Genomic DNA, 27,156 nt, shown 5'->3' with positions numbered 1-27,156 from the left:
TTTTATTTATTGCCTGTAATACCTTGTAACATTCCCGAGAGTCAAGGAATTTTTAAAAATTGCATTAATTTGTCCTGTAGAGTTGGGTCAATTTCTCGTTTTCTTTTTTGAAAAAGTCAGAGTTTTGTTCATGTGTGTTGTGAAGTGGAATGCTCCAGCATTTGTGAAAAGTTTCAAAGGCTCCCACTTCAGGGATACTATTTATTGTAAAGTAATCCTAATGTACCTCATCCTTGCATTAAGAGACCATCCCCGGCTACTCTACCAATAGGAGATTTCTATTTTCCATCGCTGCTATTCCTGGGATCACAGAGTATAAATGGCCCAGATTTTCACCATGATGGTGAAGGATCTGTCATGGCAAAAATCCCTGAAATGGCTGAGTTTTCTAAGTCCTGCCCCCAAACCTGGCATTTCCCATCACCATGGGGACAGGACTGGAATCGGACCGGGATTCCCACATGCAAGAATCATGGAGGCAGCTGGCTACTTAGATCACCAGTGACTTCCAATTTCTGAACCCTGGCTGCGTGAATCCTGGAATATGCAGAGCAGACCAGGGTCTGAACGTGATGGTTTCTTTGGATAGCCAGAATACACCCCTTTGAAAAGGCAAGGTACCCCTTAGGATAATGTCCAGGGACATCTTTGGGAGAGATAATACGCTCTTTGGGATTGTCAGAATTAAACATGATTATCCACTTTTTAAGCACAAACTTATTGGAAGTATCCAGCTGTCAAGGAACTGTCAAGCTGTTAGGGGACCATCCAGCTGTCAAGAAACTGTTCAGGAAATGTGAAAGCTGTCCAGGTAGTGTCCAAGGATACTAGTGAGTTGGCATGGAGAGGTAAGAGTGAAGGATGGTTCATGGGGGGCATGAGTTGGTATTAAGTTGCCATAGGGGTTATGAAAGTCCATGAGGTGGCATGGGTTGACATGGATGGGACACAAGGAGTGTGTGGGAGGTGAGGCATAAGGGCTGGAGGGGTGTTTAAAAAACATATTTTAACAGTGTTGGAGTATAGAGGCATATGTTGTGCCCAGCCCACTCTACACCCAACCGCATCCACATTCGTTCTGAGGTCGTTCACCCCGATTCCTATTCCAGCCCACCCCTCTGAGCAAAAATCCAAACTGCAGGTGAACATCTTTAAAAGGTCAGGTTCACTGAGCTAGGAAATCTCCTGACTCTGTTGGGCACCCAACCTGGGGATGAAAATCCGTATCAAATTATTTTTGTGCTGGAACTCCCAAACTCATTTTGATTAGTACATTTACACAGCCAGCACAAACAAAACTTTCATCTGGCTAGTTTGAGCTGGATTATCTGCTTCCACATTAGAAGTGAATAAGTGATGCTCTGGATTTGTGGCATAGTCTTTTCTTGAGCCAACATAACAGTTTTAGGATCTATTATGGAATGTGTTGGCTGTTAGGTTGTGCCCCAATTATTTTTCATTGCAGCCTAAACAGAGTAGTGGTTTAATCATAGATTCTAAAATATGATCCACAAAGCCCATTGCTTGCTTAATGAGTAGACATGGTGAAGAATGTGGCAAATTAGGAATTCCACCATGGATTTTGCTTCAGAATCTGCATTTCTTAAAATCCTGTACTTAATAAATGATTGATAACACAGCATAAACTTCAGGCATGAAAGTGTATTTGCATACTTCAAGGTAAATGAATGCAATTGATTGCAACCCTTCTGAAATTAGTTTAGAAAGGGTAGGTTTCTTTCTTCCAGTGCAGTTTATAACAGTGGCTATATAAAACACTGTGTACAAGTGATTAGTCTTTCAATGGATTTATTGGCAACATTTAACTGCATGTGTTTGCGTTCAGTTAATGATACTGGTTTAAAACATTGGGTTACAGCACAAGACATAGAAATGTCTATAGATTATGTGACATTGGATGAAACGCTCATTAAAAGTTGCATCTCTTTGCACTTTAAATTCCCAAACAGGTAAAGCAAAAGATGTAGGCAAAGTAAAATGCTCTGGCATATAAGGTGAAAGTACTTCATTAATGCGTTCAAAGAAAATTGATAAAACAGAATTCACTTGTATCGAAATGGAAGATCTTCCTCTTGAAAGTCTCAAAGATTCATACTCCTTTTCCAAATGATTGTGGAGATAAACCTTCACACAATCAAAACTCTTTCAAAGATGATGCCCTGGATGGAAAAAGAATAAATCCAATTTAAAATAACCAAGAAGTCGGTGCTTTCTCTTTTTAATTTTTTTTGACTATGCACATTCCACGCAACAAAGGCTGATGCGGCCAAAAACCTACTGGGATTCAAGTTCAGCAATTAGCTTGACATGTGAAGGACAGGATCACGTACTGCAGAAATGGGCAAGGAGTGAACCAGCAGGCTCATGTATATTGTAAATAAATCCAAAGATTTCTTCTCAATTATTTAATGAACCACAGGCACAAACAATCCAGAATGAGGGACTGTGGTCATACCAAGCAGATTTGCAGGGTTGGAGATGCATATAGGTCCCATGAGCTAAAATCAACCTAAATGACTGCAGGCCCCTTATAATTTCCACAGGTATTACAGTGCATTTTGATACCCCATTTTATTTTTGCACAATATTTATCCTTCATTGCAATATCAAGTTTCTGTAACTGCAATGAGCTTGTTAAAAAAAAGTCTGTTCTCTGTAACACCTCACAGTGGTCCCTGTTTCCTGGAATAAATGAATAAAACAGAATAAAAGAAGTGTTAATAGCCATTCAAAACAATCAGTTTTTGATCAGGTTTGTTTCAGGTGGGCACGAATTCCACACAGTTATTGCAAAAGGAAAATCATTCGAAAAATACATTTTGGGCCTTGTGAGCGTTTGTTTTTAAACATTGACACGCATGTCAGCAAATGAGAAGAGGCTGTTCACATGACAAAGGAAACAGTAATGACTGAAAAAGTGTTGACGCTGAAATAAATTTGTTGCTTTATACAGTGTTACAGATTACACAAAGATAAGTTACTTATAATTAGGTTTTTGATTTTATTCCATTTTACCACCAAGGCTGTGATGAGAATGCAGGCTTTTTCCGCTGAGGCTAGGGGAGAAAAAAACCAGAGGGCATGGGTTAAGGGTGAAAGGAGAAAAGTTTAAAGGGAATATTAGGGGGGGGCTTCTTCACGCAGAGAGTGGTGGGAGTGTGGAATGAGCTGCCGGATAAAGTGGTAAATGCGGGGTCACTTTTAACATTTAAGAAAAACTTGGACGGGTTCATGGATGAGAGGGGTGTGGAGGGATATGGTCCAAGTGCAGGTCAGTGGGACTAGGCATAAAATGGTTCGGCACAGACAAGAAGGGCCAAAAGGCCTGTTTCTGAGCTGTAATTTTCTATGGTTCTGTGGTTCTAAGTCATCACCACCATCACCTCAACTACTTCTATACATGCGGCACGGTGGCACAGTGGTTGGCACTGCTGCCTCACAGTACCAGGGACACGGGTTCGATTCCCGGCTTGGTTCACTGTCTGTACGGAGTCTGCACGTTCTCTCCGTGTCTTTCCTCCGGGTGCTCCGGTTTCCTCCCATAGTCTGAAAGACGTGCTGGTTAGGGTGCATTGGCCGTGCTAAATTCTCCCTCAGTGTAGCCGAACAGGTGCCGGAGTGTGGCGACTAGGGGATTTTCACAATGACTTTATTGCGGTGTTAATGTAAGCCCACTTGTTTCACTGATAGATAAATGTATTTAAAAAATTGATTTTTAAAGACCCATTTAATCTGGATGAATTTAATTGCACTTGACTATTAAGAGGATTTAAACTCACGTTACTTCTATGGGCCTTTTCCTTCAAGAAATGTTTGAAATAGTGATGTTACATGTACCGAGGCAGTAACTCTGAGCTATTTTGCAGTCCCTGGGACCAAAGACGTTTAGACCATGGAGAGAACTATTCAGTTGTCTGTGTCCATGTCAGTTCTCTGAGTGGGTGCGCGGCAGACTCTAATCTGCTCAGTTCCTGTTCTGAGCTGTATCTCCGAGGAAGACACTAGAAGTTCATGTCAGTGGATGAAAAGAGAGAGAGAGGAGTTGTGCCTGTTAGCTCTTTATGCCACCAGTGAGCTGATGGGAGCACACTATTCCAGCTTAGCATAACACTATTCCAGCTCAGCTGACCAAACAGCCTCCCACTCAGTAGATATGCTGGACTGATGATGGATAATAGGAACAAAAAAGAAAGCAGAATCATGGAAAAGTTAATATCATAGCAGGGGGCTGTGTCTTGTGCTTGCTCTTTGAAAGAGCAGTCAGAGAGCAGTCATGCTGAGTCCCACATCCCTGCTTTTTGTCCGTAACCCTTTAAATTCCTCACCCACATTCACAAGTTCCTGTTCAATTCTCTTTTAAAGTTATTTATGGAATCAGTTTCCATCACTTTTTGGGGTAGACCGTTCTAGATCCTCACAACTCTGGTGTGAAAAAAAATTCTCCTCATCTCCACTCGAGGCATTTTGTTAATGATTTTGAATTCATGGGCCGAAATTTTCTGGCTGTTCCCGCCAGCGGAATTTTCTGGTCCTGCCAATGGAGCCACCCCAACCAAAAGTTCCCTCGCAGTGGAGGGTGCAAACAATGGGAACAGCACCGGTAGATCCCACTGCTGGCCAATGGCCTCTATTGCTGCAAAACACACCGTGCCGGGAGTGGGGGAGGAGGGGGAAAATCTCACTCATAATCTCTAGCCATTGACTGACTCATCAGAAGAATAGTTTTCCTCTAACTACTCAATCAAAACCTATCAGCTTGAAAACATCTATTAGGAGATCTCCTAACCTTCGATGTTCTGAGGAGAACAGGCCTGGTTTGTCCAATCTCTCCTCATAACTGAAGTTGCTCATTGCTGGCTATATCTTCACAAACCTCCTCTGTAGCCTTTCCGAGACCTTTACAACTTTCCTGAAGTGTGGTGCTCAGAATCATCAATACTCAACCTGCTAAGAGAGTCGGAACCATCCAAAGCTTCCGTTTTAAACCAGAGTATTGGATTGTTCCCATGTAGGGTAGTTGGTCATCAGACCTCCATCGATTCCAAGTACATAGCTCTGCGGGACCCACGTCAATGGTGAGTGATGCCAGAATTGTAATGACTACCACCCAATGTGCAGTTGGTGTGTAAATACCCCAGAGAGCTCATCCCGGTGAACGTTTGCTAACCTGGAAGCACCCACAATGCTTTCATTCTTAGGCAAGGTGGACACCCACCATCGTTGAGCCTCCAACAAAAGGCTCCAGCAGACAAAAAGATGCCTGCTTGGCAACAGGGGCCACCCCCTCCATTAATAGCTCATGACCCCATCCCATGCAAGGCCAGAGGGCCAACAGTGATCCATAACACTGTTGAACAAGCCATTGTTTTTCTAAAGAGCATATTTTTCCGCCTTACTCAGAGAGAATCCTTACAACCCACACATGAGAGGGTCTCCATTATCATGGTAATGTGCTGTGTCCTCAATAACCTCGCTATGAAGGCCCAGCTGCTACCCATGATCTGCAGCTCACCTCGGTAAGAGGGGAATGAGGAAGGAAGCAGAGCACATGTAAAGCAGCTGCAACTGGACAAACTGTGAGGAATAGCATAGTGAGACCTTGCTTCAGTTGAACACAACATTGCCATCGTAAAGAGAGGCCCACCACCGCCTCATAATGCAACCACTTCAGACTCACCATGATATGGTCTCCTTAACCCACATCACAGGTTCGTTCTCCACATTCCAACTGCCACTCTGGCAGGGTGGCACCTGAGCACTCCTGGTCATCCGCCAGACAGAACTGCTGAAAGAGGCTGCATGCCCTGTTGAGTACTGATCTTCACATAAAGACTGACAGTACTCTGTGCCAGGATGCCAGTATACATTGGCTGGATGGCAGTAGCTTTAGCCTAATGCCAGCTACCAGGAAAATCAAGACCTCTGTCTGACCTTCTACGACAGCATCCAGACATTGCCTATTCTACAATGGAAAGCGAGACAGCTGCCAGTAGATCCTTCCTCCTGGGTTAGTCTGGCACTGCTTCCACCAAGCACCGCTTTCACAGTGAAAAGATGGGCTCCAAGATCTGCACAATTAGGGCGGCACGGTAGCACAGTGGTTAGCACTGCTGCTTCACAGCGCCAGGGTCCTGGGTTCGATTCCTGGCTCGAGTCACTGTCTGTGTGGAGTTTGCACATTCTCCTCGTGTCTGCGTGGGTTTTCTCCGGGTGCTCCGGTTTCCTCCCACAGTCCAAAGATGTGCGGGTTAGGTTGATTGGCCAGGTTAAAAATTGCCCCTTAGAGTCCTGAGATGCGTAGGTTAGAGGGATTAGCAGGTAAATATGTGGGGGTAGGGCCTGGGTGGGATTGTGGTTGGTGCAGACTCGATGGGCCGAATGGCCTCCTTCTGCACTGTAGGGTTTCTATGATTTCAATACCCTGTGCCAAGATGAAACTGGACTCCTCTATGCTTCCAGCCAGTGATGAAAGGCTAACTGGCAAGCCTGTCAATGCACCAAGTATCTCAAATGTGCACGTTTATCAGAATTCCCTGTAGTTCATCACAGTGAGTTACTCACCAGAGACCCTGCAGCAGAACTGGTGAGCAACCTCATTCTCTTGGGGAGTTTACATACCAGCCGATCTACCCCCCACTCCTCCCCCATCCTGACTGCAGCCCACTTTTGCCCAGTGAGTGACTCGCTGCATGTAGTTTAACTCGTCTCTAAGGTACATGCTCTGTGCGAGTATCTGAGCGAGTGGCTAAGGGCATTAGGTCAGGTGATGGTGATTCTTCTCCCAGCCTATCTTCCCCTTCTTGGCCCTCAATTGTTTCTGGAGGAGCTGAACAGCTAGCAGATGTTGGCCAAAGCAAAGGGGAGGAAATCAGGAGGTCCACAGTCAGTCCATCTGCAGCTTCCAAATCCTGGCACTTTTCAGGAGGAGGTTTAGGAGTTCGTTGAGGAGACATGTAAAGCAGCATCTTACCATTTTCCAGAATGGCCTCTACCGACACGCAATGCCACTGGCTCCACGGCACTGCTGCACATTATACTAATGACCATCCCTTGAAGGGCACTGAGAGCATTTATATGACCTGGTCCTCCTCACCCGCCTACAGCTGATCTGCTCTAACAAGGGACAGCTCCATAAAAACCCCCAAGGATGAACAGACAGGCAGGCAGTGCAGGAAGAAATGGCCTCCAGGAAGACAACTCCCCAGTTTTCAGATGCTGACCTGGCCAGGTTGCTGGAGGCAGTGGAGGCAAGGCACAGCACCCTCTTCCCCCCAGCAGGACGCCATCCCAGAGGAAGAGGTGGAAATGCAGCCTGGGAGGCAGTGGCGGCGGACTATCAGTGACAGCTTGGTCGGGTGGAGCATAGAAGTTAGCACCTGCCAATCCTTCACTTTATGAAGAAATCTCAAGTAAGTTGCATGCAGCCCAGATTCCTCTCCCTCCCCTTCACCTAACCTTGTGTCCTGTATTGCAGAAAGGGACCTCGACACGCACGGGCCATCTGGCATCATGGTTCCCCCCCCCCACTGCTGCTCCTGCCCATCCTGCTCCTGACAGCTCAGAGGACTCCTCAGAGGAAGCGGATGAAGGGACCTCCGAGGCCGGCACCAGTTTTGTGTCAGCTTCCAGCTCACACTTCACCACCTCAGAGACTCTCACATCAATGGATCAAATTAATGGCGCGGCATCTGGGTCACACATCTGCTGATGTACATCAGGTGGAGGAGGTAATGTCCGAGGCCTCAGGCACATGGGGGCCTGCTGGAGGTGGGGACTCAGCTGGCCCCAGGCTACATGCGAGGCCTCTGCAATCACTTCTCCCTCAGCTGCTGGAGATGCAGCAACAGAGCCACGTAATGCAGGAGGGGCTGAAAGCAACACTGGACCGATTGCAAGGCTGTTGGGAGGAGTCCCAAAGCTTTCAGGTGGACCAGCTATTGCCTGTCCTGCATGGTTCCCAGGCCCACACTGCAAGGGTGGCATCCACAGTGGAAAGCATGGGGCTGGCGATCCTCCCCATAAGTGGCAGGCTCCAAGCGATGGCTGAGTCACAGCAGGCCACAGCGGAGTCCCAGAGGGCTATGGCGCAGTCAGAGCAGCCCATAGCTGAGGGCCTCAACAGGCTTCTCAAGATTCTGAGCCCATGGCTGAGAGGTTCGAGAGCTTGCAGGAGACCCAGCGGGACAGCGCTGAGACACAGCGGGCTTTGGCTGCAGACTTTGAGAACGTGGCCCAGATGCAGAGGGTCATGGCTGAGGGGCTGCAGAACATTGCCCAGCCTCAGAGGACACTTGCTACTGCCATTGACAGGTGGCCCTCAATTCAGGAGGCCATCACAGAGGGCTCAACCACCATGGCTAGAACGCAGGTGATCCTCCAGGACTGGCAGGGCCAGGTAATGCCGGAGCTTCTGCAGAAGGCACCGCCATCCCATGGAGTGACCCAGGGGCCACAGGAACCCCGAGGGAGGAGGAATGGCTCACGCCCGTACAGGGACCTTCCAGCCAGGGGACTGTGGCTGCGGCTACACTTTCTGACTCTCCGCTTCATGACACTGGGACATCTCAGAGGCAGTGGGTTGAAAAGGGTGTCATGGATACATCATTGATACCTGGAAGCCGGCCATGGTCCTCAAGGTCCAGGCCCTCTCCAGGACACTCGCCAAGGGCATCACAGGCCACAGGGCATGGCAGCTGGCCACCACCACCTCCAATGTACATCTTGGGGAGACACCAAGACCTAGTGGTAAGCCACGTAAGGTTAAGAAGTTGTAGCAACACTAAGATGGCACAGGTGAAGGGCATGACTAGATAGATAGAATATGTAGGCACTTTAAAGTCTCATGCTCACATGTTTTTATATTATCACTTATTTGGAAAACACTATTATTGGCAACAATAAATGTTAATTCAGCCCACACCTGTGACTAACTTGTCTCTAATTAGCCTCTAACAGGGATGCACTCACTCCGACGGTCGCCAGAGGGACCCTGCACGTTGATGTCAGTTGGGGAGGCCCCTCAATGCACTGCTACTGAGAAAATCAAGGCACTCAAATAATTCACTGGTTACAATGGGTGGCAGCGACTTATAGCATCTGCCATAGTATCCCCAGAACTTACCCTGGGGCCCTGCATGGGGGTTTAGTGCTCCCTTACCCACCACCCAGACATGGGCCCAGATGCCAGCGTGCATGTGAAGCTCAGGTAGAAACCAGACTAGTCTGCACCAGGGTGTCATTACAGTGGCGCATAGCGAGTTGTCATCACCCTTCTGCCTGCCACAGAAACTTGCTAACACAGTGTACCCAGGCCCACCATTCTGGTGTCACAATGTTGTAGGAGATTGTAGGAGTCCAGGAAATGGAACCCACATGAGACAACACAGGCCCCTAGTGACCAAAGCGCGCGGTGATCAGGGCTTCTCTCATCATTCTCGTGTGCCTGATTCCTGCTGCCGCTAGCCCTCCGGCGCCTGGGTGGTGTTACTCGGCGTCGTCCTCCTCCTCCTCCTTCTGCTGGATGACCTTCTCCCCAGCGACACCCGGCTGATTGGCTTCCACGTCCTCCTCAAGAAGGCCTCCTTGCTGCTGCGCCAGGTTGTGTAGGGCACAGCACACCACCACAATGCAGGATGATATCATGGGACTATATTGGAGGGCCCAGCCAGTGGTGACCAGGACCTGAACTGCATTTTGAGGAGCCCCATGCACCACTCCACTATTGAACGGGTGGCAATGTGGCCTCATTATATCGGGTCTCCACATCAGTCTCAGGCCTCCACACAGGCATCATCAGCCAAGTCCAAAGCAGGTACCCCATGCCTCCCACAAGCCAACCCTGCAGTCTGGGCTCCTCCTGAAAGACCTCCAGGATATCCGAACTCCTCACTATGAAGCTGCCGTGCACCCTGCCGGGGTGTCTGGCGCAGACGAGCATGATGTCCAGCTGATGGTCACACACCAATTGCAGATTTATTGAATGGAAGCCCTTTCTGTTCATGAATCTTCATGGATTCTTCACCAAGGCCCTGAAGACGACGTGGATGCAGTCTATATCCCCTTGCCTATTTGGCATCCCCACGATGGCTGCTAATCCTGCAGCCCGGGATTCCTGCTGGGCCTGGCTCAGGTCAATTGTAATATATTGGCTGGCCCGCGCATACAGGGCATTCGTAATTCCTTGACAGACTTGTGGACGGATGGTTGAGAAATGCCACAAAGGTCTCCACTGGCAGTCCAGAAGGATCCGGTGGCGTAAAAGTTTAAGACGACCATCACTTTCACAGCCACTGGGAGTGGGTGCCCCCCCTGTGCCCCGAGGTGCCAAGCCCTGCAACAACTGGCACAGGTGTTGCACTTTCGAAGCTGAAGCCGTCGGCGGCACATGATGTCCAACAGGTGCTCGGAGGACACTCGTGTGCGGAACTGCCAGGGTCTCCACTTCCTCCTTCTCCTGCCCCACCCTCTTGGTGCAAACGGTGGCCACATCCTGCCTCTGGCGATCGTCTCCCTCTACTCCTGCGAATGGTAAGGTGTGGGCCTCCTCTGCCAGCAATTCATCTTCCTGCTCCTCCTCCTCAGCTCCAGCAGCAACCGAAAGAACAGCAAGATCAATGGGTTGCATTGCAAAAGCCACCTCGTCAATGTGAAGGGGGGTGGAATTTGGGGCAGGGGAGAGACAGATGGAGAGTTAAAAGATCTCTGCTCGCCCCCAGTCCAGCAACACACACTCCCAATTCCGCCCCCCCCCCACAGCCCCCAGCATCACAGCCCCCCATTCCCCCGCCCCCCACTAACACACACCCAGAACCAACGCAGTGGTGACCACAGACTGTGCTGCTTGACAAATCCTGAGGCTGCAGCACTGCCACTTCAAAGAGTTTCCAGCCCAACCCCCACCTGCAAAGGTTCTTGCTGCTGCCAGCACTAGGACCCAGAGGTATCCCCTAAGACCCGAGGTCAGCGCTCAGACCCGGGTCCATGCTGAGTGTCCGAGGTTGGACTCCGTAATCAACAACAGCTCCCTAACCCCCTACACACTCACAGGCCCTCCCGACCTGAAATGTAACATGTCTGCCACGAAACAACCCCTGAGCAGCACAGAGCAGATTGAACGCAGAGACTTACCTCCTCACGCACCCTCACTGATCAAGCGCCAGAATCTGACATTTACAGAGGGTGCTTTCCAAACCAATCCGGCTGCGGCAAATGAGGTGGTAAAGGCAGGTGAGCTGGGACGATTGGGAGTGAAACTCGCTAATGACGTTATGGTGAATGCAAAGACATGTAAACTGACGTCTTGCCCATTTTGGGCGGGCTCCCGATCGCGTCGATTTTTTTTCTGTGATAAGATGGGAATTAGCACGAAAACGGGCACCATTCCCACCAGTTGCTTTACGTCCGATTTTACGACATTTTCCAGCCGCAAAACATGCGCAATGAGGTCATAAAATTCCGCCCATTGTGTTTCCTGCAAACTTAGCTCCTCCCATAAATCACATGACTGTCAATCAACATAGTTAAACTGTGTTGTTAAATAAAGTTTGTTTTGATAAAGCTTCCCAGTTTGTCAGTAGAATTGCATGTGGAGTGAAATATCATATTCTCGTATTCATGCCAAAATAGCAAACAATTGAGGTCTTCTCTAACTTCATAATATGTCTTGGGGTTTCTGATCTCGCACCCTAACATGGGGATAAGGCAGGAAAGTGGAGCTGAGGATTATCATCAGGTCAGCTATGATCTCGTTGAATAGTGGGAAAATTCCGATGAGCCAAATGGCCTACATCTTATGGTTCTCTCTGAGTGAGTTTCCTCTGAGTGCTCTGGTTTCCTCCCACAGTCCTAAGATGTGTAGGTTAGGTGGATTAGCCATGGTAAATGGTTACGGGGATAGGGCAGGGGAAGGGGGGTAGTTGGCCAGTATAAGATGCTGAGTCAGTGCAGACTTGATGGGCCGAATGGTCTTTTTCTGCACTGTAGGGATCCCATGGTTTTATGGTCTGACTCACAGGGGAACGCATCGGAGCATAATTAATTAAGTTCCAAGTGCAGAATCTGGTCCAGATCCTGCCATTCTGGCCAGCGGGAGAGGTGGCACTAGAACCACCCGCCACTGCAAATAGCCTCTCAACGGGAAAATTCCACCCAGTTACTCTGGTTTTCTCTCCAAAGATGCCACCAGATCTGCTGAGAATTTCCAGCATTTTCGCCTATCGTTACAGATTTCCAGCAATTTTTTGTATTCGTGAAGTTTTTGTACTCAGTTTAACGTAATTATGGAAAGAGACCAGAAAATATCAACAGCAGAAATGTTCCGCTGGTGAGGAAGTAAATTTGGGAAGTGACAATTCCAGGGTAAAGCAGTAACAGATCAATGGAGAGCATTCAACAGAGCGACTGTTCAGGAATAAATTAGGCTTATTCCTTTGGAGGAAAAAGGTAGAGCATCAAAAGCTAATGCATCCTGGATAACAAGTAAACAAATGTTAATATAAAACAGAAAAATAGAGACTTATGACAAATGTTAGGAGCAAGTTTCCATTGCTACTCAGGGAGAATACAGAAAGAAATAACCAGAAATATCTCAATTTCCAACTGACATGACATAACAGCGGTGAAGCAATTTGATGCACCATTAGGCCTCAGTGTGTGTCCTAATTACTTTATGTCACCATACCTTCTGTGTAAAAACATCATTTTAAAAGCAACAAAATGGATGCAGAGGCATTTGGAGGACCCTACAGGGGTCCATCTCGGTATCCTGTAGACAGCACAAAAGAATGCCTGCTTGATTTTTCTTCTTAAACATTATGCATCAAGCAATAGCTGCCAACAGTGGGCAAACCTTGCCTGCAGTTTACAAGAAACTTCAACTCAAATCTAACAGTTGTGTACAAGTATAAGGAACCCAAGAGGAGAATGGTTTGGCTAAGTGGACTGATAGCCCACTCATCTCAAAACATTACTTTCTTATTACATTCTGATGAGTCAATGTCTATTTTACTGATGTCTACGATTATTTGTTGTTCATATAACTTGAGTAGATCAAGTCAGAACTGTCTTTGGATTCCCGAGAATTTTTAGCTTGATTAAGCTACGCCCTTAAGTAACATCAATGAATGTATGCAGCAAAGATACCTGTTCAGTGATCTGTTTAGGGTACAATCCGGAGAGCGACGGCTAGAACGTTCCGGTGAGTGTGAAACTGGACTTAGGGAGGGTTGAGGTGGTGACGTATTACGATAAGAGGGGCCATGTCGCCGAAGCTCCTGCACAGCACATTCTCTGTAAAAGTACATTTGGAGTGCTTTTAATTAGCAAACAAAAGCACAAAACTGAATGCTTCAGGTACACTATCATTTTGCTTCAGATTTATACAAAAAGCAGTGAAGTTCAACACGTGTCATAATTAACTCACACTTTAATGGGCTATATTCCCATTACTAAATATATTGGAGGCCGCACAGCAATGTTCCATTGTGGAGACACTGAACTGCTCAAGGTGATATCCTTAGAACTTAGCACCCCCAGCAGGCTATACATAAAATTACATGCAACACCCAGCACAGAAACAGGTCATTCAGCATAACCGGTCCTTTGCAGGCATTTATACTTCCCTTAAGCCTCCTCCCAGTCTTCCTCATCCAGCTATCAGGATAAGCCTCTACTCCTTCTCCATCATGTGCTTATCTAGCCTCCCTTTAAATGCAGCTAAACTATTATCCACACCTCAACCACTCCTGTACTGGTAAGTTTCATATTCTCAGCACTCATTCTCGGTAAAGAAGTTTCTTCCGAATTCCATTTGATTTTTTTTGGCAACTAAATTGTATTGGTGGCCTCTAGTTTTGATCTTCCCCATGAGAGGAAATCCTTAATCTGTATCTACACTCTCAAAATCTTTCATAATTTTAAATACCTCTATTAAGTTCCCTCTCAGCCTTCTCTTTTCAAGAGTAAAAAAGATCCAGCTTGTTCATCTTATCCTGATGGGTACCTCACAGTTCCAATATCATCCTTCTAAATCTTCTTAGCTGCCTCTCCAATGCCTCTATAGCTGTGGTGACCAGAACTCTATCCATGCATGGTCTAACCAAGGTTCAAGTTATGCTAACTTCCTCTATTTTTAAATTCTATCCTGCTAGCAATAAGCTAAAATGCTCTTATTGTGATTTTAAACCTGAAACTCGCACTTTTAGTGTTCTTGTACTCCCCAGATTCCTTTGGTCCCCTACCCCCGTTAGATTCTTACTTTCCAAGTATTATACAACCTCTTTATTTTTGACATCAAAAATTTAATACCTCGCACATGGTTGTACTGAAATTAATTTGCCAATGATTTTCCCATTCTGCAAGTTTATTAATGTCACTTAACTTGCTGTAGTCCTCTTCCTCAGTGTTGACTAGCCCCCTGTTCCTTCCCCTCCCTGCCAATTTGGTATCATCAGCAGGTTTAGAAATTTGATTCCAAAATCTAAATCACTTATTTGGGCAGCAGTGGTTCCAGCATGGATCTTGTGAAACCCCGCTGTAAACTTTCTGCCACTCTTGAATAACTGCACTTTACCCCGACCTACTCTTTGCATTCGGTCTTGCAGTCAGCGAGCTATTTGTTCTGCGACTTGTTCCTTGACTCGGTATGGGTTGACCTTATTCATTAGTCTGTTAAATGGCACCTTATTAAAGGACTTTTGGAAATCTAGATAAATTACGTCGACTGCATTAACCTCATCTACTCTCTTTGACAGAGAAGAGAACACAGTGGATCAAGTAATGAATTTTGTGGAGCCCAGTCATCAGTTTGTAAAGGATTCAATCAGACTTGTGAAAAGATGCACAAAGCCTGACAGGAAATAATTTCAGAAGATTGCCATGGCAACAGCAATCGGATTTGCCCTTATGGGATTCATCGGTTTCTTTGTAAAGCTCATCCACATCCCCATTAATAACATTATTGTTGATGGTTAAAAGACTTCTCAACTGACCTCATGCGGTTAGGGTAGGGAATGAAGATCAAAAGATGAGATGGAACATTTCTACATTTTATGCTTTATAAAATCAATAACAGGCTCATTTGGAATTATAAAGAAAAACCTCATCTCCTCTCTCCATTACCTTCTCACGAATTCAATGATTAAGCAAAGCTTTCCCTTTTGAGAATGAGGCATGGAATCCCATGCTATTTCGCGTGTGTTTGGTTTCCATATGTTATACTTGCTCCTTTAATAGGGTTTCCATTATTCTTCGGATTAGGATTTGTGCTGACTGGGGACTATTTGATAAGAATTTTCCACTTTAGCAATTGTTTGCCCTCTGTTTTCCTGTCCATTAAAATGAATAGGGGAATGAGGGGTTGGTGAGAGGACAAGCAGAAAACGCAACCCTTTGAGGCTGTGGTAAACCACTGTTAGCTTATTGCCTGTGTGTGTGTGTGACATGCCTGGGCATGCCCCTGTCGGCCCTGCCTGAGACTCCTCCCCCCCTGGTCCAGGTGTAAAGGTGACTGCTCCCAACCCCCCTGCCTCAGTCTATAACCAGTTCAGCAGCATGGGTGTGCTCCAAGTCTTTTGCGAATAAAAGCCTATTTGTTCTTGCATACAAACTAGTCTTTGCTTGATTGATAGTGTATCAGAGGCATAACCCCAGCTGTATTTAATCAAGTGCTTGATTCACCACCACAACCATGTTCTTGTGCTAGTGAGTACATTCAATTTATCTCTTAAGTGAAATAAATTGGATGCCCTAGACTCTTTTGTACTTTAAAATGCTATATATACTCTATGCACATACCTACTACATCCAAGCAAGTGCCCATCTATAAGAAACTGTGGCAGCTAGGGAGTGAGATCTGGCTGAACTGAATAATGTAGCATTGTTTAACGTGCAGGCCAAGTAATTCCAACAGCGGCATAAAGAAATGAGGGAGAAACCATTGTAAGAGCGCAAAAGAAAATAACATACACTTGCCTTTCAAATCGCTCAGTACCTAATTGACGCTTCGCCATATCCAACTCTGTTTCAAGCATTGATGCCTTGCTCCTCAGCTGAGAAATTTCACGGGATTGAGATGCCCTGTCAAACATAATATTAAATATTATAGCCATGGGCATGGCTTTCAGGACAAAACCTGGAATCCTTAAGGATATCCTCATCAGGATATTTACTAACACAGTGTTTATAATTGTACTGCCAAAGTCATAACACCTGCTGTAGAAAGAGAAACAGGGAATGTGTAATCCAATTGTGAGTAGGCCAGTTTCTTCCAGTTTTCTAGCACTGATAAACCATTCTCTCCAAATACTCAGATATTGGAAAGCACGTTTAATGACTTGACATAATGTGTTATTCAATGAAAACTCAATGTATGTTTATGTGGTCAAGTACAATCACTATAATTTCAAATGAATCAATACAGCAATTAATTTGCACAGGCCTGATTATCAGTGCTAGTAAGAGAAGTGGTATATACTCTACGTGTTTCCCACTTGCTGAACTGATGGCTGTGTGTCCACCTTTAGTGTCACAGAGATGCTGAAGCACCTACTCTTTGTCTCTGTAATGTCAAATAGGTAGATGTACAATGGTTCATAAGATAAATATAACACCGAGAATATCACAGACTCAGTGGAAGGTGTCATGAAAATTTGTCCCCATTTACTTAGGTTGGAGAAGATGAGTTACACCGATGATACCAGCAATTGGATTTTACAGCCTTGCTCAGGCGATTCCGTGGCGGGCGAGGTGGTAGATATCTGGCCTTGTGGCCTTATGTTATGATCAGCAGCATCTTAATTTTTATTTAATGATTAAACCTTCCCAATGGATGAGAAGACTAATGCTATGAATACTTTGTGATAAATGGGAACTACATCTGCATTTACTGATTTCAGAAGATTTAATTTTAGTCCTGATTGGCAAACGCACTGTTAAGCACTTAAACATTTGTTTAAGTTTCCTCTCGTGGCGTGGTACAAAATCCACTGATAATGTTTATTTCTGGTCTCTGGTGCATTTCCTGGTTTGCAGAGTAGTAAGGCAGGGCAACTGGTGTCAATAGCTTTGAGTCGTTGGCTGGGCGAGAAGAAATTAAATCACCAAGGTTATTATCAATGACTTCTGCTGGAAAGTGCATGTGTCTGAATGCCCTGGAGATAGGAAGATTGAGATCATTGTGATGAGTTGAATGACTTACTGCCCAGGTTCCAAGATAAAGACAGCCCACTTGCTAAAGGAATCGTTCACAAGCAGAGTTGCAATTTTCAGCAAAGAATTGAAAAACATTGACAGGCAAAAATATATCCATACTTTGAAAACTAAAGTGGCCAAGCTTGTATTTGAAAAGGAGCGACAAATAGAATAAAAGATTGATGTATGTAGGTAAAGCATTAAAGGTGTTGAAACACCAGTAATGAAGTTGAATCTGATGTTTGCTTTGTTCAGTTACTGTGAGGCAGCAACCAAAAAAGCATAAAGAAACTTGAACTGTGGTCAGAAACAGCAATGATCCTGAGCTGAATTTCTAACTCCATACATTTTCCATCACAAAAGCTGCAATTTCCACCTCTGTAACATCACCCATCACCACTTCAGCCTTAGCCCATCTGCTGCTGAAACCCTCATTCTATTCTCAACTATTGAAATGCTCTCTTGGTTGACCTACCATCTTCCATCTCCAATAAATATCAACTTATCCAAAACTTTGATGCTATGATTCTAGCCTACACTAAAGTCCAGTTCACTCATCATTTGCTAGGCTTGCTACTGCTCCACCAATCTTGTGCTCAAATCCTTCTTCAATGGTCCTACGCCCACCACCTCATCTGAATAACCTGTTTGAGCTCCAAAACCCTTCATGACCCCATTCAACATTGGCCTCTTGTGCATCTTCCACTTCTTTTACCCCTCCACTGGTGTTCCTGCTTTCAGCCATCTAGGTCTTAACAAGAATTTCCTCCCTAAACTTCCATGTTTCTCCAACTTTAAGATGCTCCTCAAAACCTGCCTCTTCCACCAACCAGGCATTTAAATACCCATCCTAATAACTCATTCTTTGGTTTGGTGTCAATTTTGTCCAATTACAATCCAATTAAGTGTCTTGGGACATTTCAAAGGTGCTATTTAAATGCAAAGAGTTTAATTAAAGTAGGTGTTACTATATTTGAATACATAATAACACTTGCAAGTAATTCATTGTACAGCAAGTGCTTAGAATATTTGAGAAATCTGATAAGATGCTATTAAGCATGTTCTTTCTTTCATGACCTTATTTGTTTGTCTCAGAAAGAGGTCTCCACGAGATTCCATTACTGGAGAAATTTGGGCATGTTTCATTAGGACAAAATAGATTAAGTGGAGATTTTATAGAGGTGCACAGAAAGGATAAGTTGAGAAATGATAAGTTTATGCTCTCTTGTTGCCAACTATCACCAGCGAAACAGTCACTTGGTAGTATGGAATTTGAATATTGCTGAAAAGAGAGACATGCTGCTGAAGCTTTTAATCTTGCACTCATCAGGACAAATGCAGGAATACCAAATTTCAAACAATCACGACAATGTAAACTACAGGAGAAAAGGTTGCTGATTGGTTGGCAAAGTGCCTCTGATTGGCTATGGCAATGCCTTAGCAACAAGTCTCTCTTTTTAGCCATACCAAAAGCATTAAGACACCAACATTTTATTTGTTATTGCTAGATGGGTGATGAATATTTTGAAAGAAAAATGTTAAATTGGAGAAAATCAAGGGTCTGGGGCAAGATTGGAGAAAGTCAAGGGTACGGGACTAAGTGGCTATCGGTTTCAGGGGCCTCACAGGCACAATGGGCTGAATAATCATCCGTGCGGTAATACTTTGAGCGGAATTTTCCAGCTACACTCACCCCAAAACCAGGATTTTCCATGTATGCTGGCTCCAAAACTGAAAAATCCTGCCCGAGGTCAACAGACCTTTGTATGGTTCCCTCCCCGCCTCCCGTCCGCTACAATTCCCATGGCAGGCTGGACAAGAAAATTCCCTCCCTTGTGATTTTGCCTCCTGATCCCCCAAAGATAATCAAGTATTAATCCATTTTACCTTTCAAATATTTAGTGCTAAGCTAGCCTGTGCTCTCACACTCCAACCTCAGTGGTACCCAGGCCAACATGTCTGATATTGTCCCCATCGCTTCTTTCACTGAACTAATCATATAGTAGCAAGAACTGATTAATAAGGTGAGAAGCATAACAGGGAGATTCACGTAATTAAAAAAGCTTCCAATTCTCAAAAGTTCACCTGTTACGAATGCAGATTATCAGCGTAAAACACATATGAATGCAGTACTTACAGTTTGCTGTCAGCTAAGGAAAGCTTATCTTTAAAGAGCTGAATTTCGGTCTCTTTCTCTTGAGTGACCATTTGGCTTTGGAACTTTTTCTCCCGATTAGATGCCAACAAAGATTCCAGATTTTTTATTGAAGTTCTCTCACTTGAAAGCTGGTTTCTTAAGAGTTCAATTTCAGAACGAGCTGATTCAAGCTCATTCAGGACCTTATAGAAACAAAGTAAAAACCATTGCATTGTTTGAAAAGCAAGATATTATATGCTCAGTGAGCAAGGTGGCTATTTTACAATTTTGGCTAAAAGCTGACATTCTAAATGTTTGAGCTATGGTAGAAAATAGTGTTTATTGTTCCATTAAAATTTCCCTCTATTACAGGTTAAACCACCTATTGAAATAGGATAAAAGCACCTTTGAACCATGAGCAGCCTTACTAAAGATGATAGCGGCTAACAAGGTTTCCTTTGTGGATGCTATTTTCAGTACAAGCTTTCTGGAATTAGCCCTTAATGCACTTTGGGCGAGTCTTGTAGGGCTACAGGTGTCAGAACTGATAACCAATCTAACATTGAAGTTTACAGATTAACATGTAGCAAATCTGAATCTCAGTTTAAGAGGTAATTGGTAATTGGAGTTAGCTGTCAACAGGCTAGGTGCCAATTTCTTCAATCTTCAAAATAGATGGAGAGGTTGAAGGGAGCAAGAAAAACAAAAAAACTCAAGGATAAGAAAAATTCAATTCAGTCCAGCAAATTCCTTTGATACCTTTCCCTAGCATGCATTAAATAGGCATAAAGTAAAACTAATGTAAGAAAAATGAAAGAAAATGAGAAAGGTATAATGGAACATGAGAGAGGAGAGAAAACCTGGTAGGCGAAGGTATTAGAGAAAAGGAGCGTACAGCACAGGAACAGGGCCTTCAGCCCTCCAAGCCTGTGCCGATCATGATGCCCTAACTAAACTAAAAAAAAACCTGTTGATCTTACTGGGTCCGTATCCCACTATTTCTACCCTATTTATGTACCCATCCAGATGCTTCTTAAATGTTGCTAATGTGCCTGCTTCCACCATCTCCGCTGACAGCGCATTCCAGGCACCCACCACACTCTGTGAAAAACCTCCCTCACACATCTCCCTTGTAATTGACACTTCAACCGTGGGAAAAAGCCTCTGACTATCCACTCTGTCTGTGCCTCTCATAATTTTGTAGACCTCCATCAGGTCTCCCCTCAGCCTCTGTCTTTCCAGTGAAAACAATAGTTACTAAAAATAAAATTGTAATAAAAATGCCTATTTTAACTGCATGGAATTAATGGTTGGTATCACCACTGGAAATCGATCAACGTGGCAGAATTTCTGTCCCAGACCAACCCTTCCATTCTCTGAACTACTTTCCTTGATTGGGTCAGCAATGTATGCAAGATGGTCTGTTCTACGGGAGGCACTGCATCACTGCCAGGCAGAAAAACACTGCTCCCATGCTCTCTGCAATGAGGAGTTATTTCAAAGGCATATAAGCTCCTAAGAAGGAAAAAAAATGGCGGCACAGTGGTTAGCACTGCTGCCTCACAGCACCAGGAACCCGGGTTCGATTCCTGGCTTGGGTCACTGGCTGTGTGGAGTTTGCACGTTCTCCCCGTGTCTGCGTGGGTTTCCCCCGGGTGCTCCTGTTTCCTCCCACACTCCAAAGATGTGTGGGTTAGATGGATTGGCCATGCTAAATTGAACCTAGTGTCAGGGGGATTAGCAGGGTAAATATCTGGGGCTATGGGGATAGGGCCTGGGTAGGATTGTCGGTGCAGACTCAATCGGCTGAATGGCCTCCTTCTGCACTGTAGGGATTCTATGATTCTAAGGAAAAAAAATCCTGAAATACTTTTTTGGTGGACTCTGAATGAACAGGTATTTGAAGGCTTTGGGGAGGGAGAGCAGACTAAAGCAGCAGCAGAAGAAAATTGTCTGGAGCCCCACACACCACTATTCTTATCAAGATTTACAATTTGTGGAACAGCTAATATGAGTGGCACTGAGAAGTGGGGGCAGAGGCACAGAACAGGAGTAAAAGAATGGCTAATTTTAAGGGCAGGCTTTGTCCCATTTTCCTTTGAGCAACACTCCTGACTTGCAATTGTTTGAAGGAAAATCCAGGCCAATTTCAGAGAGCTAAGTTGATTCATGATATCAGAGTTGCTTTGGAATGCGCCACAGAAACTGGAACTGCTGGGGGACTATGCAGTAAACTTTGATTCTATAATGCCATTGCCTTTTTGGTATCATATATGTGGCCAAATCAAGCTTAAAAAGAGAGGCAGATTTTTCTATACAAACTTCAAAATGAACAATTGATTAATGCATGTGAACAGTGGACAATTGGCCTCAATATTAACCTCCCCATGACAGGCAGGAGGGTGAGAGGAATAAAGTTAAAAAGTGAAATATGTGACCACCCCAATCCACAGTGTACTCATTGCTGTTTTTTGTACAGCTGTGGATGTTGGAATATCTAAGTGTCATGCCATGGAGTGGGAGGAGGGGCGGTGTTTAATTGGACAATTGAAATTGGTTCCCACATTTGTTGTTGCTGTGCAGGTTTCCCATGGTTTGGGAAACAGGAGGTGAGCACTAATGTGTGCCCAGCGTTAGGGCCTCTTTTAGCACTGTTCACAGGCCAGAGGGAGCAGGAGTTTCCATACAGGCTCCTCAAGGAAGCCTCCCCTTCCCTCCTTGCCCTCCTAATCACAGCCCTTCACCCCAGCGAATACTGGGCAATATCCACAGTAGTCCCCGGCTGTGGACTCCGACTGCGAGTGAACCATCCTACCCATTAGCCAGTTGGGCGACAGAAAATGGGCCTACAAAATATTACGGTCAGTCAGATTTCTGTGATCCAGGCTGGTTCTTTGGCTGTTTTAGGCCTCACCCACACCATCCCCACCTCCCTGTAAACACTGAAGCTTTTATTTCCATAAAGATAAATTTCAGGTTGACAGCATTTCAACAGATTAGTTGGCAATAAGACAACAAATGTAAGCATATAATCTGCTCCAGATTTTGCAGATAACCTGAAAAAGAACTCTGCATATCAGGCCCATTTCTGGCTACTGCTCGCGAGTGACACTGACAAAATTAAAGTATCACTAACAACATAGAAAATAATTCTTATCTTTCCATTCTACGTACTTGTTCCATCTCCTTGTTTTTGTTGGCCACCTGCCTCATCATCATCTCTTTGTTAGAATCCAGCTTCAAACAGAGCTCCTGAGTGGATGTGAGGTCAGTGAGGGCTGTGCTCTTTTCAGTTTGGACCTGTCGAAGTTCATCTTCCAGCTTCATTATCAACTTATTCAGTGAGCAAACCTGGGCTTTATACGCATTCCTAGCAGCCTCTTGCTAGAGAGAAAATCCATTTTAGCATGTTAAAAAAAAATCAGGAAAATTATACTGCGAACAAAGAAATCTTAGGAAAATATTATTCCTTGGTGAAATTACATAAAAATACACTCAAAATTAGAAAATAATTAATTCTATTCCTCTATTGAAAACAAACCTCGAACCATTTTGTTAGTGGACAGTCAAAGCGGCATGGTGGCACAGTGGTTAGCACTGCTGCCTCATGGCACTAGGGATCTGGGTTCGATTCCCGGCTTGGGTCACTGTCTGCGTGGGTTTTCTCCGGGTGCTCCGGTTTCCTCCCACAGTCTGAAAGACGTGCTGTTTAGGTGCATTGGCCGTGCTAAAAATCTCCCTCGGTGTAACTGAACAGGCGTCAGAGTGTGGCAACCAGGGGATTTTCACAATAACTTCATTACAGTGTTAATGTAAGCCTACTTGTGACAATAATAAATAAACTTTAACTATAGCTAATGTTAATTGTAGACTCACATATGACTGATGAAATTGACCACTTTCACATTGAGATTTGCATCTCTTTCTAATAAAGCATCAACTAATGTATCCACTAACAGCAATGATGGATTGTACGTTTGCCAGTTCTTACCTCCTCAATTTCTTTTTCAAGTGAATTAGCTTTTTCACACATCCTGCGGTTCTCTGCTTTCGCAGTAACAAGCTCCAGCTGAACAGAATTGTATTCTCCCTCTATTTGGCGAGCTTTCAATTCCCAGGTCTCTGTTTGTGCATTGGTTCTACGACACTGTTCCATCAGATTAAAATTCTCATTTTCCTAATAAACATATAAAGGTCAATGCACCAAAAATCACAACCCATTTTTAAAAAGGCCACGTTACCGCTATAGTCCTCACAACAATTTTTTCATGATAATATTTAGCAGTCACAGGACAGAGCTTATATAACATGTTAATGTAATCAGTGGTTGCACCTGGAACCAAGAAAGCACCAGTAGGCCTCCTTTCTGCATCTGCCTGCCACCACAACATTCATTGGGAACATAACACCCCCATCGAGCCTGCATCGACAACAATCCACCCAGGCCCTATCCCCTTAACCCCACATATTTACCCTTGACACTAAGGGGCAATTTAATATGGGCAATCCACCTAACCTGCACATCTTTGGCTTGTGGGAGGAAACTGGAACACCCGGAGGAAGTCCATGCAGCCACAGGGAAAACATGCAAACTCCACACAGATGGTCACCCGAGGCCAGAATTGAAACCTGGTGCTGTCAGACTGCAGTGCAAACCAATGTCCCATGCTATCCAAATATGTAGTAGGCACGCAAGACTTTCAAAGCATGCATTAGCACACACCACATCATCTGCAATACAGCCCGATCAAAGAAGCCCATCAAATTTTGCACAATTGTTGGTAGTAAATTCATCCATTTTGTGAGGTTTTTTAGAAAGATCATTCTTGTCTACCTCGATCTCTTTTACCATCGATCTTTCCCATCAGCAACAGACTTTTTTAATTTTGATTTCTTATTACAACTGTCTCTTCCTGATCTTCAGTCGTGTTAATTTGGTCTCAGATTTTATTTAGCACCTCTTCATTGGTAGAGTGACTCGTACAAGATATTTTCATTATTCACCTCAAAATCCACAACTCTGCAGTGTCAATTCTTCTTTGCATTGCTTCACTGTTTGTCCAACATTCGCCTCCGTATGTTAAAATAGGTGTGGTGTGATGTAGCACTCCAGGATTCTAAGCTGTTCATGGTTAATGTTGAGTTGATCATAATCTTTTCATTTTTTGAAATGCATTTTTAACCATTCCAATCCTTCATGTTATTTCTTGGTTCCAATTTCCATCTGTTGTTAACATACTTCCTGGGTAACAAAATGGGGAGGCGATGGCCTGGTGATATTATCACTAGACTATTAACCCAGAAACTCAGCTAATGTTCTGGGGAACTGGGTTCAAATCCCGCCACGGCAGATGGTGGAATTCAATAAAAAATATCTGGAATTAAGAATCTACTGATGACCATATAATCATTGTCAATTGTCGGGAAAACCCATCTGGTTCACTAATGCCCTTTAGGGAAGGAAATCTGCCGTCCTTACCTGGTCTGGCCCTACATGTGACTCCAGACCCACAGCAATGTGGTTGACTACCTTTGTGATCTTTTCATTCTTCACTGTGATTCTCATCTGGCTTTTCTTGGACACGAATGGACAATTTGTTTTCCTACAACTTATGCTCAGCCCTTTCTTCTCACTTTTCACTCACTATTCTATCAAAATACCTCTGTGGTTTCTCTTCAGAGTCAGCAGCAAGAACAGTATCATTAGCGTTTCTTATAGTATTAAAGTTGCAACCTCCAACTAATAATCCTGGAAGCTCGTCAATCTGTAAAGAATATTTTCGCCACACAAATTCAATACACCTTGGGAGAAAACATACTCTTCTTTTAATCTTCACAAAATCGCTCAGATAGTTCTCAAAGTTTACAGCTGCAGTTTGTTTCCAATAAAGATGTCTTATTATTCTATGATCCTTGCCATCAAGGTCAAGAGACTCTAACATGCTCATCGGCTTTTCATGTTTCACCTGGACAAGTGCCTTTTACAATCAATAAAACACAAAGAACAACAAATAAATTAGATGGAAAACAATAAAGTAAAAAGCCCAAATGTAATAGTCACCAAATAAATGAAAAGTTTAGAAGACTTTGGGGAATAGACAAACTGACTCTCATCTTTAATGAAATTTACAACATGGGAGAAATCCCAGAAGACTGAAGTAAATCAATATTTATTACGCTCCCTAAAAAGCCCAGAGCAATTGAAGGTGAACTCCATTGCACTGATGAGTCTGATGAGTCACATTATTAAGAGCCTTCTTCAAGTACTGATGAATGGGGCCAGGAACACGATAAAGCCAGAAATTTCAGCTTTTCAGTGTGGTTTTGTAGAAGATAGAGGAACAAGAAATGCTATCTTTATGATATGCATGCTATCAGAAAGATCCAGAGAGAGGTGAAAAAGATGCATTCTCCTTATTACTTTCAACAATTCCTCCCATCACAACCTTCAGTGTACAATTACAAGGGCACACTGCTGCTCATGCAAACACACCTCAGCCCTTCTTTATTTAAGATGGCATGTACAAATGTTGGAGGCAGTTCAGAGAAGATTCAGTCGGTTGATTCCTGGTATAAAGGGGTTGATCCAATGAGGAAAGGTTGAGCACAGTGTCCCAATACACTGCTCCAGCTAATTTCAAAATGGCGGCCAGATTGTAGCCTGTGTGCTGGATATGGTCTTCTATCTGCAGTCCTCACCGAAAGGCCCAGTTACATCTGGCGCTGATTCTTGAAGTTACTGCTGTAGCTGCTCCTCTTCCTCCTGCTTCAAGTGTTTGTCCATCCAAATGAATAGCACCCAAGATTAGCTCAGAAAACTTTCTGAGTAAGATAAGGAAAACCAGTTGCAAGGGAAGTGATTGTGATCTAATAAACCTGCATGCGTGGCCCTTTAAATACTATCCCAGTGGCTCTGAGGCAACAAACCCACAGATTTTACTGGAGAGTCGGGCACTGGATGGAGTCTCCTGCTAGCTTTAGCTAAACTGGTGTTGGGATGGTAACTTTATTGCAGGGTCCCAATTTTAGTACATTCACCAAGCTCCCGCCTGCTTGTTACAAAAGTACCTGGCCTAATTCCAGCATATGTATGATTTAAATGGTGGCATCAGGAACAGTGTGGTAACTAGCAGAATTTTAACCAAATGCCGTGTTTCTATCAGGTGGGGGCAGGGCTAAAATTTGATATTAACCATAGCACTCAAAGAGATCAAATTCACCCTAAACAGACAGGCATTACATGTAGGATCTGAATGGACATATACTTGCTGAGCAACTGGGAGAGCTTTTTGTTTTACCGATCTGGTTTCTTTGTGATACTGACCTTGCCGCTAAGCAGATTCTCGACCTTGGATATCTCAGTGATGTAATCCTGGATTTTCATCTTTAAGTCTTTACTTTCCTGAATAGATTCTTCCAGTTTACGGTTCACTGACTATAACAAATAAGATATGCAAAGATTGAAACATATCAAACCTATAAATTGACAAGATAACATGAATACTGTCAGCTACTTGGTTAGAAAATCCCTTTGAAGCTTACAATGTGATTTGTGCGCATGGATATCTGAATTTCTTTACTGCTCTCATCATTAAGGAAATATTGTGATTTGTCATATTTGGGTCTAAGTGGATGATTGGTAAATGACACCAATGTTAAGCTGTACCTTCAGTTGCCTTGGCCCCAAGTTCTGGAATTCCCTCTCTACAACACTCCACCTTTCTACCTCACTGTCCTCCTCTAAAACATTCCTTTACGCCAACCTCCTTAAATCAAGCTTTTGGTCATCTGACGTAATATCGTCTATGTGG

At 44.2% G+C, this 27,156-nt stretch overlaps 1 protein-coding gene and 1 pseudogene across 1 annotated transcript in view; one reads left to right on the top strand and one right to left on the bottom strand.

Annotated features, from left to right (window-relative positions):
- Positions 1-1,802: 1,802 nt before the first annotated feature.
- tsga10 (testis specific, 10) overlaps positions 1,803-27,156 on the bottom strand; it is a 97,898-nt gene continuing 72,544 nt past the window's right edge. The window contains exons 15-21 of the mRNA XM_078221464.1: positions 26,670-26,780; positions 23,337-23,522; positions 22,520-22,729; positions 19,346-19,548; positions 15,991-16,095; positions 13,162-13,308; positions 1,803-2,180 (exon numbers count right to left, since the gene is read on the bottom strand). Coding sequence (XP_078077590.1) covers positions 2,156-2,180; positions 13,162-13,308; positions 15,991-16,095; positions 19,346-19,548; positions 22,520-22,729; positions 23,337-23,522; positions 26,670-26,780 — 987 coding nt within the window. The 3' untranslated portion in view covers positions 1,803-2,155. The remainder of the gene's footprint in view (positions 2,181-13,161; positions 13,309-15,990; positions 16,096-19,345; positions 19,549-22,519; positions 22,730-23,336; positions 23,523-26,669; positions 26,781-27,156) is intronic.
- Positions 14,181-15,090, top strand: LOC144499977 (protein transport protein Sec61 subunit gamma pseudogene; annotated as a pseudogene).

This window comes from Mustelus asterias, chromosome 10 (genome assembly GCF_964213995.1).
Source record: "Mustelus asterias chromosome 10, sMusAst1.hap1.1, whole genome shotgun sequence".
Lineage (NCBI taxonomy): Eukaryota > Metazoa > Chordata > Chondrichthyes > Carcharhiniformes > Triakidae > Mustelus > Mustelus asterias.
Note: the sequence above shows the minus strand (reverse complement) of the source record. Positions and strands in the feature narration are given on the sequence as shown.